Source organism: Hippocampus bargibanti, linkage group LG02, assembly GCF_051943395.1.
Source record: "Hippocampus bargibanti isolate YZ-2025 linkage group LG02, ASM5194339v1, whole genome shotgun sequence".
Taxonomy (NCBI): Eukaryota; Metazoa; Chordata; class Actinopteri; order Syngnathiformes; family Syngnathidae; genus Hippocampus; species Hippocampus bargibanti.
The window spans coordinates 17,980,281-18,000,023 of record NC_142735.1 but is presented as its reverse complement, the minus strand read 5'-3'; the positions used below and the strand labels follow the sequence as shown (position 1 = coordinate 18,000,023).

At 41.1% G+C, this 19,743-nt stretch overlaps 1 protein-coding gene and 1 long non-coding RNA gene across 3 annotated transcripts; one reads left to right on the top strand and one right to left on the bottom strand.

The window, feature by feature from the left end:
• fhl1a (four and a half LIM domains 1a) lies at window positions 1-16,864 on the bottom strand. 2 transcript variants are annotated; one of them, XM_088989768.1, is made up of 6 exons: window positions 16,785-16,864; window positions 2,943-3,124; window positions 1,802-1,979; window positions 1,448-1,617; window positions 1,068-1,254; window positions 1-656 (listed from the first exon to the last, which is right to left on the bottom strand). In XM_088989768.1, the coding sequence occupies exons 2-6, from the start codon at window positions 3,108-3,110 to the stop codon at window positions 508-510; spliced, it is 852 nt and encodes a 283-aa protein (XP_088845894.1). In that variant the 5' UTR covers window positions 3,111-3,124; window positions 16,785-16,864; the 3' UTR covers window positions 1-507. The 2 variants fall into 2 exon arrangements, with proteins under 2 accessions (XP_088845894.1, XP_088845896.1); XM_088989770.1 differs by lacking the exon at window positions 16,785-16,864 and adding an exon at window positions 11,398-11,434.
• LOC148901761 (uncharacterized) lies at window positions 8,077-13,640 on the top strand. Its single transcript, XR_016114172.1, has 2 exons — window positions 8,077-8,445; window positions 12,244-13,640. It is a non-coding gene; the product is annotated as an uncharacterized LOC148901761 (long non-coding RNA).
• Window positions 16,865-19,743: the final 2,879 nt, after the last annotated feature.

The window sequence follows — 19,743 nt, the reverse complement described above, 5'->3', positions numbered from 1 at the left end:
TTGAGATTGTAACCGTCTTTATTCATTCTTAACCATCTTATTTTCCAACTTCACTTCAAGTCTTGAATACATGGCCTGCTTATATTTCAGCTTTAATCGCAGAAAAAAAAAACACTCGAAGTGCCTATCGATCGAAACTGGTATGCATGTTAAGCAGGGATGGATCGCAATGTTCCCCCCATTGAAAGCAGCACCTAGCCTCATGAAATTCTGTTAGCATGTTACTATGTAGATAGAAGATATACACACACAAAACATTATTCAATCAAATTAGTTTTTTTTCTTTCATGCTGACTGTAGCCACCCAATATTTTTTGAATTATTCAATCATTTAATTTTCTAAAAATAATATTGCATTCTACAAACGTCAGACAAACTGAAATTACAACTAACATTTTGTACCTTCTTATAGCACTTATAGTTTTTTTTGTTGTTGTTTACTTTCCCCCCTCTAATGATGTTAATCTATTACAGAGGGAGTCAGGTTGTGGCCACTTTGAAAGGCTCTCACAGCGCACATCTGACGCAGTAGACATTGTCCCCGGTGCGGACAAAGCGCTTGTTGGCCAAGGACAGGCAGCACTTCTTGCAGGTGAAGCAATTCTCATGCCAGGAGAAGTTCTCGTAATGCACCACGTTGGTGCCACGGATGAACCCTGTGGATATGCAGTAGACATCAGACAATGTTAAAAAGTGATTATTGAGTTGAGGTGTAAAGTCAGGGACACTCATATGTTTTAGTGATCTATGAACTGTTAAATGTAAGTGGTTTTAAAAACATATAATCTAGTACAGTTTTTTTCCCTCTCCCTGTTAATTTTGATTAGCTGTCATTACGATGGTCTTTTCCGAGAGCCTGACCTGCTGCGGATTGGAACATTTGATCTTTTGCCATACTTGGGTCATGACGTTTCAGTCATTGGATACTGGTGATATGCTATTGTAGACCAATAACTAACCGCGGTTTTTAGCTAAAATTCAGACGAGGGTTCTTGCTCCAGAATTGTGTCTAAAGCTGGATATAATTTTCCTATTACTGATTAAGAATCTGCATTTCATGGTCTGACCTGTGATGGGGTTCTTGCAACCGTGGCACATCTTGGCCACATCGGTGCGGTAACAGTCCACACAGTAGAGGGTGTTCTCGTGATTGGTGAAGCGAGTACCACTCAAGGACTTGCGGCAGGTGACGCACACAAAACACTCTTTGTGCCAGGGGTTCTCCTGGTAGGTTACCCCACCGGAGGCGATGGGCTGAAGAGGAAGTGCAAGACCGTAATCGCATCACACAAGTCACCGGGGTATTTTTTTTCTTCATTTCAAATTAATAAGACATTTTAGCCTGTTGCGGACCCCATAAAATTATATGGCAGGCCACTTTTAGCCCACAGGCCTTATTTTTGACACTGCTGTTTTCCTAATCCCCACCAGGAAATGTTGGATGTACCTCCTTGCAGTGGAAGCAGTTCTTGGCAAACTTCTTTTCATGGCAGGCGGTGCAGTAGATATCGTCGCCCTTGGCCACAAAGCTCTGCGTGCGGATTGGCTGCTTGCAGTCAAAGCAGGTGAAGCACTCCTCGTGCCAGAGCTTTTTCTTGTACTCCACGTTCTTGGAACCTGCCACATATGCACACTATGTTTCATTTCTTTCAAACCAGAGAATTCGTCACTCATGGCATCAATTTTGATTAAATTTGCTTAAGTTTAGCCCACACATCACCTCTCATTAAAATGTTTTAACATTTTGTTAACTTCAGACGATACTTTAAAATGTCGGGCAGATGTGTTTGGTGCGTCCCACCTGGCATCACCACCTTGTAGCATCCCTGGCAGCGATTGCCGTCCTCGCGGGAGCTGCACTTGCCGCACATGATCTTGCCATCGTCGCGGGCGCAGAAGGGCTCGTTGGCCAACGGCTTGTAGCACTTGGCGCAACGGAAGCAGTCTTCGTGCCAGTGGCGATTCTTGTGGTGCAGCTCCTGAAAAGAGGGGACGCAGGTGTCTTTAAGCTCCAGCTGATGTTGCATTAGGTCGTGGTGGAGCCAGCTGTGCTCAAGGTCATTTTCAGACTGATTTTCTTAAAGGACAACGGACACCTCCCGACAAGTTGTGTCCATATTTTGTAAAATCACTTCAAATGACTTCTACTGAGCGCACTTTACAAAGAGTCCACCGCATATAGCTACACTTTACGTTTTAAGACTCTCGCTGAATATTCAGGAAGTCTTGTTTTCGAGTTGATGACGATGCCCTACGTGACGTCACGGAGGGAACGCTCGTGACCGAGAAAGCGACACACAATGCATTTTGGGTACACATCAAAGCTACCCAAAACACTCGAGCATTAATAACAGTCATAAAACATCCTAATTCTTTAATGAACTCATTCACTGCCATTCACGAGTTGATTCGCCAATTCAAAATATGATGTAGAGCGCCATTCCAAAATTTGTTCGGGTTTACATGCTTGGGTGCCGATAAAGTGCTGGCCATGGTTTCTGGCAATGTTTTTTTTCTTTTCCACAAGGGGGCGGCATTTCTGTTTTTTCCATGTTAGCGCTTTTTCCAGCTTTAGCTGTTGTTAAAGTGCTACATAAACCTATATGGATGTACTGTAACTCCAGACCCATATAATTTAGGAATTAACTTGTTCGATAAAAGAAGAGAGTCAAAGGTTTCTAACACTGTATCGAATGTTTATATAGTCCTAAAACTCAATATTCTGTGGGTCCTGGATTTCGAGTGACAATGACAAAAACCCTGGCACTGGAGTGGACACATTTTTGCACGTCTGGCAGTCGATGAGTTAAACAACATTTAAAAAAAAAACACTGACGGAAATCACAACAAAAACAATTCACATCAACCGGTAAAATTCTCACACATCCAAATACCTAAAAAAGTATTTCTGTTTGTGCATTGTGCACGCATGTGTTCCTGACCTTAGCGTCTGCTCCGATGGGTCGCCTGCACTCGGCGCAGGTGTTGGCGCAGACCTTGTCAAAGCACTTGGTGCACACATGCTTGTCGTCCTTCTTGACATACTTTTTGCCATGCAGGTTGTCGCGACAGTAGAAGCAGTCAAAGCGGTCCGTCATGGTGGAGGTCATGTAACTTCTGGGGCCTGCCAGAAAAATAACAGCGCAATGTCACTTCTTTGTGTCACAAGTCGCGCTGAAAGATTCAAGTCTGGGTGGCTGCTATAGATGCATATGCTTCTCTGCTCAAGGTCCTGTAGGTTTACTGATTGCTGTGGAGGTGATGTGTATATTCCTGTACACCTTTAGAATGCATGGGCTGACCCAGGGGGGTAGGCTACTATGTAAGCCCCGCTTAAAAAAAAGCAAAACAGCACGGATGCTTGGTAAAGCTCGAAACAAGTGGTTTTGCATTGCAGGTTGCGAGGCTAAAATAACATTTTTCGCCCCATCAAAGCACACTGACGAGAATGGATCGCTGAGATGCGCCTCTCAACTGAATGCACGTCACTCATGTAACCTGCAGTCGGAGATTGAGACAATTTCAGTGGTACTTGGACTGTACCACCTCGCGAGCAATGAGCCTAAAGACGTCACACAGGTTGCTCCGAAACAGGGAATGATTTGTCTCCGTGGTGGCGAATAAGGTATACTTATGACAAGTATTGATATGATGACAGAAGAACTCATGCTACTTGCTAAGCTAACGTGAGATTGTTACGGTTAGTGGGTTTAACAACGTAAATGTCTGGCTGTTTGAGTACACACTTTTCACAGAAGACTTAGCGCCCCAGTACCAATATGCTAAGTCGACCATTGCTACGTGTGGCTAAGGGTGTTTCTGTGTTGTCTGAGCAACGGCCTCGGGCAATAGAAGAGGTTGAAAAACTTCTGTTGATTTGGATTAGCAAAAAGCAGCTCCCAGGGGACTGTGTGAGTGAAGGATCTCATTGAAACTATTCCGTAGGCGACAAAGTTGCTCCAGCCCGTGCTCACTGTTCCAGCTCTACAGCATCAGTGGAGCGGTCATTCTCAGCACATAAGACTGAAAACATACAGTCGGAACAGGACTGATCAAGGACCACTTTCTTCACTGGCAGTGATCTCCATTGAGACAGAGAGACTTTTAAAACTGAAGAAAGATAAGGAAGGCTTCGACAAAGAAGTTATCGATGCCTTTCTTCAGAAGGAGCGGCGCATGGTCTTCATTTATAAGTAAAGGTGACACGATAATAATGTTTTTTTTAATTCTTTTTTTCTATGCTGCAGTTTGTATATATAAAGAATGCTGACAAGACATTTTAAACAAAACATGTTAACTGTTGCCAATCATATGGTGAATAAGCTCCTGTGTAGAGTTCACGTTTGTAAATCTGACTGTGATGACGTCAGTGCCTCACCAGCCATGAACCTCATCACACGTCACTGCTGCCTGGTATGTATTTTCTGAGGCCTCCTTATGATTCCTACCCACAAAAAAGCCCCATGAGTCTTGGTGATGAGTGTTGCTGTGCCGATGACCATTTTGTGTTTGGGAGCTTTTTACTGAGCGAGTTGCTTGTTCTGTAGCCACAAATAATAATAATAATAATAATAATAATAATACATTTAATTTACAAGCGCCTTTCTGAACACTCAAGGACACTTTACAACAAAGACAGCACACAAACAGTAAAATCATGCATAAAACAATAAATGATAAAACAGCATAATAAATTAGACCATGTAAGCAAGTTTAAACAGGTGGGTTTTCAGGTGAGATTTGAAAGTAGGAAGGGAGTCAATGTTGCGGATGTTGGGTGGAAGTGAGTTCCAGAGTTTAGGAGCGGAGCGGCTGAAAGCTCTGCACCCCATCGTTGTGAGACGGGCAGAGGGCGTGTAGAGGTGGAGGGAGGAAGAGGATCTGAGGGCCCGAGAAGGAACGGAGATTTGAATTAGGTCAGACAGAGGGGGGGGCAAGGTTATGGATGGCTTTAAATGTAAACAGAAGTATCTTGAATTCAATACGGAGTTTAACAGGGAGCCAGTGGAGCTGTTGGAGGACAGGGGTGATGTGGTGAAATGAGGGGGTTTTTGTGATGATCCGGGCTGAGGAATTTTGGACTAGTTGGAGTTTATGGAGACATTTTTGATTGACCCCGAAAAGAAGTGAATTACAATAATCGATACGGGAGGTGACGAGACTGTGGACGAGGATAGCAGTGGTGTGAGGGGTGAGAGAGGGACGGAGACGATTGATATTGCGGAGGTGAAAATATGCAGACCGGGTTATGTTATTTATGTGGGAGTGAAAAGATAGTGTGCTATCAAGGATGACACCCAGGCTCTTAACCTGAAGGGCGGGGGACACGGTAGAATTGTCAATGGTGAGAGAGAAACTGTTAGCTTTGTGAAGGGGGCATTTTGTACCGACAAGGAGAAGTTCAGTTTTTTCGCTGTTTAGTTTGAGAAAGTTATGAGAAAACCAGGATTTGATTTCTGAGAGGCAAAGTGTAAGGGATGCAGGTGGAAGAGAGGCGTCGGGTTTACTGGAGAGGTAGAGCTGGGTGTCATCCGCGAAGCAGTGAAAATGAATTCCAAATTTGCGGAAGATATCACCAAGGGGAAGAAGGTATATAATAAAGAGAAGGGGCCCCAGGACAGAACCTTGGGGCACACCAGAAGACACAGGGGAGGACCGTGAAGTGAATGAGGTAATTTGGATAAACTGTGAGCGGCCAGTGAGGTAGGAGTCAAACCAACTAAGTGGGGTGTGTGTCACGCCTAGAGTGGAGAGTCGGTTGAGCAGGATGGGGTGAGAAATGGTGTCAAAGGCCGCAGATAGATCAAGAAGGATGAGAATAGAGAGGGAGCCGGTATCTGCTGCTATGAGAAGGTCGTTCGTGATTTTTATGAGGGCTGATTCAGTGCTGTGGCGGGGACGGAAACCAGACTGGAATTGTTCGTAGAGGTTATTGTGAGTGAGGTGAGAGTGGAGTTGATAGGCGACGGTTTTTTCGAGAATTTTAGCGATAAATGGAAGATGCGAAATTGGACGTAGGTTATTGAAATCATTGGGATCTGAACCAAGGGACACAATTCTACTTGTGCCGGTCTCAAGCCCGGATAAATATGGAGGGTTGTGTCAGGAAGGGCGTCCGACGTAAAAGCTTGGCCAAATAAACATGTGGATCAAACCTCTAAAGATGGAGGACACTGATTTTCTGTGCCGACCCCTTGAAGGGAAAACCCGAAAGGAAAAGAAGAAGTCTTAGTGATGACAATCTCAAACGGGCAAAACCAAAAAATGCTATATTCCAAAATTCCATTGCAAACCTCGCCTGCATGCTAAGATGCCCCCTGGGTTGACTGCATCATTATTGGCGATGCACTTTGGTTTTTCTGCTTTCCATTGCAGGAATGCAGACTGATTTGTGGAAAAGATTTACCCTGGGTTGCTCTGGCTTATCGGAGAAAAAGTGATTGATGGTGGTGCTTTATTTAGTTTAATACCTTTGCACCTGGAGCTTTGCGCCAAGGGTCAAGGTTTGTGACATTTGGGCTTGGTTAGCATGGTGACACAAATATTTGGCAGCCATGACTGCAAGCAATCACTTAGACTGTGTGTGTCTGTGTTTGGATGTGCCTGTGCATCTATATTAGGGATGGACAAATACCGATATCAAGTATCAGTATTGGGTTGATAACTGCACTTATTCTGGCCCCCATGACATCTATCTATCTATCAATCCAAGCCATTTTCCAATCGGCTTTTCCTCACGAGGGTCGCGGGCGCGCTGGAGCCTATCGCAGCTGTCTTTGGGCTGTAGGCGGGGTACACCCTCAAAACTGCTTTCCAGTCTCATCACAGGGAAGACATAGACAAACAACCGTTCGTGTTCACAATCAGACCTCGGCACAATCGCAGCGTGTTGCATTAACCCGCCATGCATGTTTTGGGAATGTGGCAGGAAACTGGAGTACCCAGAGAAAACCCACACAGCCACGGAGCGAACATGAAAATTCTCACACAGGAAGGTTGGAGCTGAAATTGAACCTTGCACCCCTGCACTGTGAGGTGGACGTGCTTCACAGGGGACTACCTTGCTGCCCGCCACCAAGGCAAAAGGTGGAGAAAGAAAACAAGACAAACATCAAGTAAGTCCTCCTCAGTAATAGTTGGCACTGTACATTGACTTATATATCATAATTCATATGTATTGGTAAGTACTCCAAAAGTGAATGAAAAAAAAAGTGACGTAGAGCATCCATAGTCCGTGTTTGTGTGCACTGTGTTAGTGTGTATGGGTGTACGTGTCTTTTTTAGTGTGCTTGTGTGTCTATTGTGTGTAAATGGGTAAATGTGAGTTTTTATGTAGCTATGCATTCATGGGCCAGTAAAAAAACAACACTAAAATACATGCTCTCCTATATTATAAATTCATATATGTGAAATAATACCTGAAGTGTTCTTTTACAATTTAGTCCATATCAAAATGTGGAACATTTTTCCTATTCCCTTTCTTCAAAAATTAAGATGGCACTGTGTCTTTTAACTCATTCACTGCCAGACAATGTGCAAAAATGTGTCCACTCCAATGCCGGGGTTTTTGTCATTGTCACGCAAATTGCAGGATCCACAGAATATTGAGTTTTAGGGCTACATAAACATTCAATGCAGCGTAAGAAACCTTAGTATATCTTCTTTTATCTGAAAAGAAAACTTTAATTTGTAAGTTTTATGGGTCTGGAGAAATCTGAGGTGCAAATGGGGGCAGCTGTACAAAAGGCAAATGCTGCCCCCTCGTGAAGGGAAAAAAACATTGCCAGATGTCTGACCAGCGCTTTATCGGCAATCGCAAGAAAAAACAAAACCTGAACAAATTCAGGAATGGCGTTCCACGTCATATTTTCAATTCCCGAATAAATTCAGGAACGACAGTGAATGAGTTAAATTATGCCCCCCCCATATTTTACTCATTTAAGTATTTCAATACACATCTTTTGTGCAAGGACACTCGGTGCCACCAAAAGTGATGGGAGGACATTGCTTTTGCTGTTACCGTGAAGTTTTCTGATGGATCAACGCCACGCAGTAGGGTGTGTCAGGTGTGTGTACTTTTGTGTGTGCTGTGTACAGCGATTGTGTGTTCATGCATGTTTGTATAGTTGAGTCTCTGAATGTGTGTATGTCAGTGTTGGGTGAATGCTATCAATGCGAAGTTGTGCCCTGGGGATGAAGTGAGGATGGAGTCATGGGCCCCCGAATCGGTCATGGGCATCATCACGTAACAAATCACAGTAGCTCTTTTCTAAAGTCCAGCTTCTATTTCGGGCCCACTAAGTCTCCTCTGGTTATTGTGCTTCCACTGGGGGCAAATCCTGAACTAAGCTTTTCATCAATGTTCCCGAGCACGACAGCTGATTGCCACCGATGCTGTTACGTGTCTGCAAAAAGATGAGCCGCTTTGGCTCAGACCATTTTGAGGTATGAGTCAGATCAGTGCAATGTGGGGTCATGTGTATGTCTGTGTGATGTGTTTACAAACGTTTGTGGTTACACAGTCCCTATTTCTAGTTTTACATGTTTGTGTTCACCTCTATGTTTGGCTGTGGGTGTCATATTTTTTGTGTGTGTCTTTGCATTGGACTGGATTGGATTTGCCTTTATTAGTCTGGCAGTGGAGAAATTTACATTAGCATGTTAATATTCTTGTGTTTGTGCTTCATTGTGTCTGTGTGTGTGTTTCTGTTTACACATGGGTGTGTGATATTGTTTGTTATTGTGCTTGTAGTTGAGTGTCTTCTCCTGTGTGTGCGTGTGCACGTGTGTGTGTGCGTGTGTGTACGTGTCATGTGAATGTGTTTACATATAACTATATTAACAAAGTGTGTGCTTGTTTGTATTTGTGTACAATTCTGGTTCTGTGTGTAATTTTGTCTGTGTTCTCGTGTGTGTGTGTTTGCCTGAACAACATAAGGTGCCTTCCATTATTCGAGCCAACGCAATGTACGGCTTGCGATTGCCTGGCAACCAGTCTCTCGTGTACCTCACTACTTATCCAAAGTCATTCGGACTAAAATAGAGGGTGGGTACATCGGCTCTAAATTGAAGCAATTACACATTGCCCATTGTGTTTCCCCAGTTAGCTCCAATGGAGCCGGAATGTTCCACAGCGAGGGGCTTGACCTTTCGCAGTTTTTTTGGGGTGACACCACTTACTCCCCCCCCCCCCCCTTTTTCTTTATTTGGGGTTAAAAATAATGAACACATCCTGGGCCAAATATTTCTTTTAAAAGGTCACCTTGGCCTTTGAGCTATCCATTCACCTCTCCTTCCGAGCGAATCACACTTCCTACGGGAGATGTTTGTCATGGTTTTAAAACTACACATGATTTAACATCACAACTATGCACAGGTGACTTCATTCAAGTCATGTGGCTGAAATCAGATTCAAGTGACCAATTTTTGGATTGGAAGTCAGAATGGTCAAAACATATGCTCAAGACTTGAGAAAAAGAGAGAGAAATTATGACCTGTTAGTACTTTAATGCCCGTCAGTCTCTCTGTGATCAAATATTTTTTTTTTCCGTACAAAATAGCTATGGTGAGTAAATGCTTGTTTCACAGCATTCACATCAACTTTTGACCACATACAACATATTTCTTAGCGCCGAATGATCTACCTCACTGAAGGAAAAACAAAAGGTATTGAAAGTCCTTTTGGTGACGACTCAGGCTCACTAAGTCTCAAAAGAAGAGCTTGTCTTTTAGTATTTGTACAATACAAGCAGGAGCAGAGTTGGAATTATTTTCAATCAGCCTATACTGTAAAGTCACATGCTCACTCCATAGAAATCATATAATGCAAATGGGAATGTCTCTCCGCATCACACTTGAATGTTACATAGCCTTGATGGCATTTTTTTTCCACTCTCAGCATTCACACTCATTAGTAAACATATTGCATATTTACATGCTGGGGAAGATATACTCATCAGTGTGAATGTTTGTCTCAGCATAAGTTTGATTGCATGTCTCTGAGGGTCAACAAAACTAAACAAGGCTCAATATTCTCTGCCTATGCTTATTATAATCATTTTTATTAATGTTTGTCTCTCAGCCATCACCCGATATTTTCAATGCTGATGACTCAGCATTGCAAGCTGCATTTGCTCGCAATTACATAATCATATCCGGTAATCACAATCGTGAATGCTCGTGTCTCAGTGTTCACCTGAATTGACTCTATTATCCGGTACTGTTTTGAACTAGGTTCAATCCTATTTTGACAACAGAGATTATTTTGTTATAGTTTTGAATATAGTATCTGAATTGAATCATGGGGTCCCTCTGGGCTCAATTATAGGTCCACTTCTTTTTTAATAATAATGTTACATTATATTTTAAGCGCCTTTCAAAGCTCTCAAGGACACTTTCAGTCACAGACAAGCATAGGTACTATAATAAATAAAATACAATTATAAATAGAAACAAGAGAGAGCTATACAGAAAATGCAATTTTAAATAGGTGGGTTTTGAGATGGCGGGAAGAGAATCGATGTTACGAATGTTGGGAGGAAGTGAGTTCCAGAGTTTGGGGGCAGAGCAGCTGAAAACTCTGTCCCCCATCGTGCTGAGACTGGCAGGGGGGGGGGGGGCACACAGAGGCGAAGGGAGGAAGAGGATCTGAGGGAACTAGAGAGAATAGAAATTTGAAGAAGGACAGATAGGTATAGGGCGGGGCAAGGTAATGGATAGCCTTAAATGTATAAAGAAGAATTTTAAAGTTGATTCTATATTTGACCGAGAGCCAATGGAGCTCTTTTTGACTGTATTTTAGATATTAAGAATGGAGGTCAACTTCTTACAGCTCATCCAAGAAAATGGTGCTTATAAGTCATGAAACGCTGCCAAGAAAAAAAAAATCTTTTTGAACTAAAATACCTAAAACAGAAACCAGATAAAGTCAAACCAAAACATTGAATGCTGCATCAGAAATATCATCAACAATGGGTTTTATCTGATCCAAAACATTGCCAATGTGTGTAAATTCTCAATCAAGATATTAATTGGAGGTTTTATTACCTAATGAATTGACAGTTGTAATTATGGTGATTAATTGCTCACATAAAAAAAAGATTATTTCAGCCTCGGTATTTGCAGAAAATACTGTCACTTTTGTTTACACACATTAGCACTTGCTCAAATGCTTGTCTCTCAGCATGCACACGGAACTGTAACTAAATAATCTGGCTGCAAAACAGCATCGAGAGTGAAGCATGCAATCAGCATAGTGTGAAGGCTCGTCTCTCAGCAGCAACACATAACTTTGACAGCCAAATTTGACAATTTATGCCATCCCAAATAGAAGCAGATCCACCTTTAACATCAACAATCAACGATTCTGTGAAGTTGCTTCTGTACTTCGGGTCATACCTGAGTGCTTGAAGAAAGCCATCTTGCTTGTCTTCAGGACGAGCAGCAGACGTCGATACAAAAGATGGAGGCAGTGGCAAATGCGATCGGAACTCACATATGTTTCAGTTTCGGGGGGGTCCGTATATACACTCTTGCATACACCCACCCGACACCAGACCGACCCACCACACCAGTCCAAATCCAACCTTTGCATCCTTTTTAGGCCTTGGCGACTGGATAGGATAGATTAGGTGATGGAGATTAGATGCCAGTGCTGTCCAATCAGAAGTTTAAAAATAGGATTAAAAAGTTGTTCTGAATGATGGCGAACCCGCAAGGACAACAGATACTCCCAAATCTCCCCTCCCCATTGAAGTTTTGTCTCTGCCGACCAGACCGCATCAGCATTGCAATTTGTCCTGATGACTCAATTGATGACTCAATGAATAAATTGAGTGCAGTCTTTTCATGTTTATTTTTGTGTTTGCATGCCTTTTCTATCGGTCATTTTCAACGCTGTCCGTTGGGTAAATGGCAAGCACACATTTGAGGTCCAGAAATGTGATGTGATTGGTGGCGGCAGTTTTGTTCCCAGATACATATACATGTATATCGTTTGTGTATTGTGAAAATCATCTTTCATTTCCCATTTGTGTTAAGTGTATCACTGATTAATTTTATTTTACTTTAATTTTCAGATTTTTTTTAATACATCATTTATTTTTTTATTTTTATTTTAATACGTCATTTATTTAGTTCAGTCTGCCTCGCGACAAGAGGCGATGTTGAGTGGAAACTGGTGTAAAACACTGCACTCGCCATTTCAGAATGACTATATTGCCATTCCGTATTTGTTTTCTCTAGATTGAATGACACCGTTAAATTGGCCCCTTTGGTGTGTTGGAGGAACTTCGACCCTGAAAGGTTTAAATTCTTTTTACACGCTATGTGATGCGTTTACCGACAGTATGAATAAGTGGTGTTTTCTCCATCTGAATACAGAACGTGTTTTCAGACGGTTGGTTTTCAATTGATTTTGCCGCAAACAAAAATCAATGCAGGGATTTTGCGTGTGTGTGGGTGTGCGTGCGTGCGTAAACGAATGTGTGTGTTTGGAGGATCATCTGAATTGAATCATGCAGACCCTAAAACTGTGGTTGTCACTTCTCATAATGCCCGACACGATTTCGACAAAGTTTGTTTTTCAACAACTGACCCGAAATCAAATCAATGTTTGCATTGCTTATCAGAGGCAATCAATCACTCTTCTCCATTTTAGCAGTTCCATACTTCTGTAATTTAATTTTTGACCTTTTTAAATGAATCTTCACAGGTCAGTTTAGAATTTTACCAGAGAGCAAAATTTTATTTGGACGTATTCAAAATAATAGTTTCATGATGATCATAAAAAAAAAGATGTTATAGGGATGTAGACGTCGGTTGTCCTTTAAAGGACAACGGACGTCTCCGGACACGCTGTGTCCATAATTTGTAAAATGGCTTCAAATGATTTCTACTGAGCGTATTTTACAAAGATTCCACCGCATATAGCAATATTTTACGTTTTAAGACTCACGCTGAATATTCAGGAAGTCTTGTTTTTGAGTTGGTGACGTGTCCGTACGTGACGTCACTAAAGGACAGCCCCTGACCGTAAAAAAGACGCATTGTAGCGCCTCCTTCCATCACGTCAATGTATTTTGCTGTACTTGTTTGTTCTGGGGACCTTGTGTTGCACCCAAAAGCCGCCAGAAGAAGGCGTCCAAGCGCCATATAAGGAATTTATCAGCCTGTGGAAACTGAGGTGGCCACAGGAGGTCGCCATTTTGTGCCTCTTTTTTTGGGTGAGAGATTTGCCCCTGATGTTGCCTCAAAATGGCACAAATAAATTCTTTAATCGATGGCAAAAATAAATTCTTTAATCGATTGCAAACATGTATGCTTTCCTCTTCAGAACTATTTGAATCATTCATAACTGGATGTGTAACAAGAAAGCATATTCTCCGAATCTAAAGCCATTGTTTTGATTCTTAAGCAATGCAAGACGTCTTGGCGTGACGTCACCAACTGGGGGCGGGACTTTCTGAAAATGCCCAATTCGCAGCTCAATTTTTTGCAGATTTTGGACACTAAGTCATTTTTATTGGTGTTTTGCATTTGACTAAAAATATTATACTGCGTGTTTTGGGTATTTTAGATGCTATAAAACGTTTTTCTGATGTCAGTTAAAAAACAAAAAAGTGACGTCGGTTGTCCGTTAAGCCAACACACGTTAAAAAACAGGAAATGTGCTCAATATGGTTCTACCTGAAAGAATTGTGAATCTGGGTACTTAATATTGAGTTACGGTGCGGACAGAGCAGTGGCAGGCTGCTCTACATTATCACTGGCATTGTGGCAATGACTCACTCATACACCCACACACACACACACACACACACACACACACACACACACACACAGACGGAAGTAAAGGTCACATGTGTAGGCTGTGGTATGTGTGAAGTAAAGGGCATCAGGGCAACTGTCAGTCAACACACAGACACACACACACAGATATAAAAGTACTTGGGCGCTAATTTAGTCCCATCTGCTTATGCGATGAGCAACTGGAGGTTTGACTACATGTGTTGATGTGATGACGCTCGGTGGTCAGATGGCCAAATATGCGACGCAGTACTTTTTCGGGTGGTGCTCAACTCGTTCCCATTAACGGTCGTATCACACAGTAGTTAGGATTGCCTTCGGGGACAAGTGTGAGTTCAAAACCCAGTGCCTGTGTCAAAAACCATGCACGTGTCAGGAAAACACCCACAAGTTTCAATCAATCGGCCTCCAGACCATCAGAGGTTGACCATATGCCAAACCACAAATCCACTGGAAATGTATTCGAGATGCCCTCCAAACCTGTCGAGCAGGAGTAGGCTACTCTTGCGCCTTGAGGTCCATATTCTGCCTGTTTTAGATCCCTCCCTTCTCCAACACAGCTGATTCAAACAATGAGCTTCACACCAAGCTCATATCACACAAGGCAATCACATCAACAGCTGGCGCAACCAAAAGGTCTGACAGTCATCGGCGCACCCTGTGGGAAAAGCATGGAATGAAAAGTTTGCAAGTATCTCAGCTTGCCCACTCAAGTGCGCCTGGAAAACAAGGCGTCACCTGAACTGTTAGGAAAACAGAAGCGGCAACTGGGAGGAGAAACAAATTTGACTTTGGACAATGTGTTCCTCAAGACTTATTGCTTAGTTTTGGTAACACAATTCTATGTTGAAAAAAAAATACAGATTGAATTAATTTTGATGTCTTTCTGTTTTAACTTTGAAAGTTGTTGACCTATTCAAACTTGTATTTTTCCCCCCAACGTGTTCCATTCCATATAATTCCGTCTTCAACACAATAAATAACCAACTACAAAGAAATGACTTGTTCTTTGCGTTCTTCAACATTTCATCAGGCTTTTTTTCAAAGTTGAGCGGAGTTTAATTAAACAAAAACAGAATTGATAGCAAGGCTGTCATGGTGACCTAATGTCAGATTGACACTTGCAGTTAATGCCAACAAACTCACTAGAAGTCAGTCAAGGAGCTTAATTTAGACAAAAGTAGTCGAGTCTTTGCCACTATCTTGTGGTATCTTTTTGCCAAGATCTCCGAAGTGAGTTGAGAAGCTTCAAGACAAAAGTAGTGCTTTACCAACATCTTAACACCATAGAATTATCCTGAAGTTGAGGAGTAGCATTCAGGAAAAAAGAGACTCTTTTTCCCACCATTGTGTGGCATGTTAATGCCAAGGGAAATTGTTGAAGTTGGCTGAGGAGCTTCATTTCCTCAAAAGTAGTTTTTGTTGCCATCTAGCAAGGAGCTATGTTGGAATTAGTCGAGGCAATTCATCATGACAAAAGCAGTGCTTTGCCACCATCGTGATGCGAAGGAACTTCAGTATGTTGAAGTGAGTTGAGAAGCTTCATTTGCAAGAAGCTACTGCACACTTGACTGAAATGTTGGCCTCATTGCTGGAAATCCATACAGTGCTTTGAAATTGTCAACATCCATCCATCCACTTCAAGCAGCCATTTATTAGTCTTTCATGAAGTGACACAAGCCTATTTGAGAACGCCTACCAAATGTTTTATGTGCTCAAGAAGGCAAATGATGTTATTGTGAAAAGGATCTAGTGGGTCTGATACACAATGACATGATACTTTTGGTTTGGGAGAGGCCCAAAAGGAGAAGGAAGGTTACCTTGTAACCTGTAATCAGGCCGTATAGCAGCAAAACTATAATACAGTTGTGTTGTCTGATGGTTATATTTATAAATGCAAAAAATATTGATCTTCTGCACTGGCCACACTACATTTATATAAGCTCACCATGTCTACGGGTAGTATTTTGAAAATGTATTGGATAAACAACAACAAATTGGAAAGGTCCTGTGAACTGTCGGTATATCCGCTTCATTTGCATGGGTTCCCACAAGGAAGGTGACCTTGTAACCTGTAATCAGGCCGTATAGCAGCAAAACTATAATACAGTTGTGTTGTCTGATGCACCATATTAAAAAAAAACAGTTCACATTATAAGATAGCCTGTAAAATCTTGTTTTGGGAGCATTTTTTTTCTTCTTCAAAAGATTGATTCCTTTATTTTTAACAGATAATAAAAGAAAATTTGTGAAATACAGACCGAATAAATGTTTTGGCACCATATACCTTTTGGCATTTGAAATGCAAACATTTATGAACATTAACAGCAAAGAAAAATGAATCAGCATAAGAAGTAATGATTGTTTTTGTCACTACTTTTTTTGTACATAATTGTACCCCAAAAATTGAGTTGCAGGGAAAAATTAATTTAGCCCCTGCTATTTTGGGTTTTAAGACAGAGACAAAATAACATTTCACAAACTCAACTTGATTTTGACTTTGTTTTCAAACAAGTATAGAAATAATCCCCCACTCAAAATATGCATTATGTTCCTCCCAAATGTTTCTCCATATGTCTTGAGTAAATAATTTAGTCGCATTCTTTAATTCGGGGTAGCCAAGGATTGACTGCCAAATATTTCATTCCTTTGATATATCATCAATTTCTTCTCTAATTTACTAACCCTGAGTGGCCCATGTGTATACACTACAGTGCTTAAGTCAAATCTATCTAGAAATATAAAGGATAAATGATAGACAGCGGGCAGCTATTCCACTTACAATTCAAGTAATGGATGTTAACTACACATTTAAAATGATGACCACAATTTAGATGCCTGACAATAAACTACTTTGAATGTGCGCATCACTTGCTACCATGAGAAAATCATGACAAGTCCAAAAAGAGGTCAATAAAAGGTCATTTGTTGTGACACAAGCGTTATAATGAGAGTAAATATCACATTGTTGGACTCACCTTCTGAAAGAATGTGACTGTATCTTGTCTGTTGGCTTGTTGGCCGAGCCCTGAATTGCGCTCCCCTCTTAAAAGAGGCAACAGGCAAATCAAGAGGGAGGAACAAGCGAGCAAAAAAAAAAAAAAAAAAAGGAAAGGGGGGGGGAAAATTGCAGGACATAAGCCAAACCTCTGTAAGCACTCGCAAACAATGACCTCAACCAGGAATTTAGAAGCTGGTCCGGAGGCCAATGAGATTAATAGGAAGGCCAAGTTGCACCAAGGTGACTTACCGTCATGAAAAGACAAGTTAATTTGGTTTGGACTGATTAATTCTTGTTTATATCAAACTCAAGCTACATAATTGGTCCACAGTGAAAAAAATTTACAATTAAAATGTTGCTTTCTTGCTCTCATTTTGGTACTGGTACACTTGTTGACCCATTTTTTTTCTATTTTCCCTCCCTTGCCAAAATTGTGTGATAGAATTACAAGTGACGTATATAGACTTAAATTGACCATATCATTATACTTGATGTAAAATGCACGTAAATGTTTGAACATAAAATGATCACTAATATCCTAAAATGCAAGAGGAAAAACATCACACTCAAACCCATTTTGACATTTGATAGCAGTTAAAATGACCTACATGACATTCTTTCAACTTGAAATATACTCAATTAACCCCCAAAACACACAAAAATGAAAATATTTAAAATATTGATCTTCTGCACTGGCCACACTACATTTATATAGGCTCACCATGTCTACGGGTAATACTTGTAAAATGTATTGGCATAAACAACAACAAATTGGAAAGGTCCCATGAACTGTCCGTATATCCGCTTCATTTGCATGGGTTCCTACAAATACATTAAAAAGCCAAAAGTCCTACTCGGGTAATTATGTAATTTCATTGGATGGTATTCAGAGGAATTGTCTGCATGTCCACCACATTACACAATTCACGTAAAAAAACATCCACCTGTTGGTTTTGAAAGGTGTTTATAAAGCATTAATGCATGTCTAAAAATGTCCGAGTACTTGATTAAGTGAGGCAATCATTTGATCAATGCATGATATTGACATCCCCTGCAAGATTCCAACCTTTTGTAGACTTGGGGGGAAACATGCTGTCTGCTCTCCTTATTTGGTCATAAACACAAGAATGACATGAAGATGACTCATTCTCTGAGAAAAGTATGTGCACATCTGTCAGCTTTCACCTCCACACTGCCAAAAAGCTAAACAGTTTGAACATCAGTGATACGCACGCATTTTTACATTCCTGAGTGAGCAAGAAAAAGTTTTTTTTTGAAGACATGAGGTCATGTCTGCAGAACTCGGGAATGCTGAAACGTGACACCTTGAATGGGATGTATTAAGTACAGTTATACCTCAGCTTACAAATGTAATTAGTTCCCAGAAAGTGTGTGTAAGGCGAAAAGTCTTCTAAACATTAATTTACCATAGGAAACCATTAAAATGAGAATAATCCGTTCCCAGGTCCTCCATAAAACACAATTTTCTACTAAATAAGCCTTAAAACTACACAAAATATACCTTAATTTATGTATAATAAATGTGCTATTGTATTGTAATTAAATAAATAAACTGTACTATATAAGAAAGTAATTTTATTGACCTTTGTGATGGTCGTTGATGGCTTGATGGAATGGAGTGGGGGGAGGTGGGACGAGGGGTGTTACTGTTTGGAAGGAGAGTCGCATTCCATAAGGACTGTAGGAAGGAGGGTTAGCCTATCTTTCATAGGCTTATGCCCAGGGACGGACTTCTCTTCCTCTGTAATGAAAGTCCGGTAAGGCATATTTTTTTCCAAAAAATGCCGGTTTTATCAGCATTAAACACTTGATGAGGAACATAGCCTTCTTCTTCCACTATCTTGAGGAATGATTCCTTGTAAGCTTTGGCAAATTTATCGTCAGGACTACCTGCCTCACCATGACAAATGACACTATGAATCCCTGTACAACGCTTAAACTTGAAATCATCAATGGATGACAAACTTCCAGGTTGACAATATCCGAGCGAAGTTGCCGTGCTTTCTCTGCGATAATTCCTTCACTCACGCTGTCCCCTGCTCGCTGCTTTTCGTTAATCCAAATTAATAGAAGTCTTTCAACCTCTTGAAAGACTTGAAAGAGGTGAGACCATTGCTTTGACACAGAAACACCCTGAGCCACATGTAGCAATGGTCGACTTAGCATATTGGTACTGGGATGCTAAGTCACACAAACGCACACCTCGTTCGTGTTTTTTGATTATCTCCCTCTTCTGCTCGACCATAATTTTCTTTGTCTTCTTCGGCTTAACACTAGCCTGTAGTGGGGTCTTTTTCGCTCCCATAATAGCAAATGTATCCTTGATAACAAACCACGTATGCCACGTTGCACTCAGAGAAAGGGGACGTGGGAAGTAGTCCGGCAGCCACAGTGGCGCTGTTCGGCCGTGTGCTTTGGTGTTCTTCCGCAGAAAACTAGTCTGCCAGCCACTGTAGCGCTCAGTGTGTATCCCGAAAACTAGTTCGTCTGCCAAGATTATATTCTCGCGAATTTAATGTTCGTAAAGTGAAAAGTTTGTTAGCTAAAGCGTTCGTAAGCCGAGGTATCAGTGCATTAGAATTTGACCCACAGTCAACACAGGTAAAGTTATTTTTCCAAGAAGAAAACCCATTGGTTTGTACTCTGTACTCCCTGATTAAGACGGGTATTAATCATAGTAATAGTAATAATAATAATACTCATACTGTATTAACACTAATAATACTAATACTATTAATAATACAAATACTGTACTAATAATACTACTATTAATAATAATAACAATAAAAACAACAATAATAATCATCATCATAATAAGAATAAGAATATGAATAATAAGAATAATAAATATAATAAGAATAAGAATAATGCAGCCCGGTAGTCGAGTGGTTTTATTCTTTGTCCCAAAGCTTGTC

Excerpts from the sequence above, each read along its gene's own strand:
- fhl1a (XM_088989770.1), bottom strand. The coding sequence starts at position 11,419 with ATGGCTTTCTTCAAGCACTCAG. Across the intron at positions 1,980-2,942 it reads CCATCGGAGCAGACGCTAAG|GAGCTGCACCACAAGAATCG; the intron begins GTCAGGAACACA and ends CCCTCTTTTCAG. Across the intron at positions 1,255-1,447 it reads ACTGCTTCCACTGCAAGGAG|CCCATCGCCTCCGGTGGGGT; the intron begins GTACATCCAACA and ends CTTCCTCTTCAG.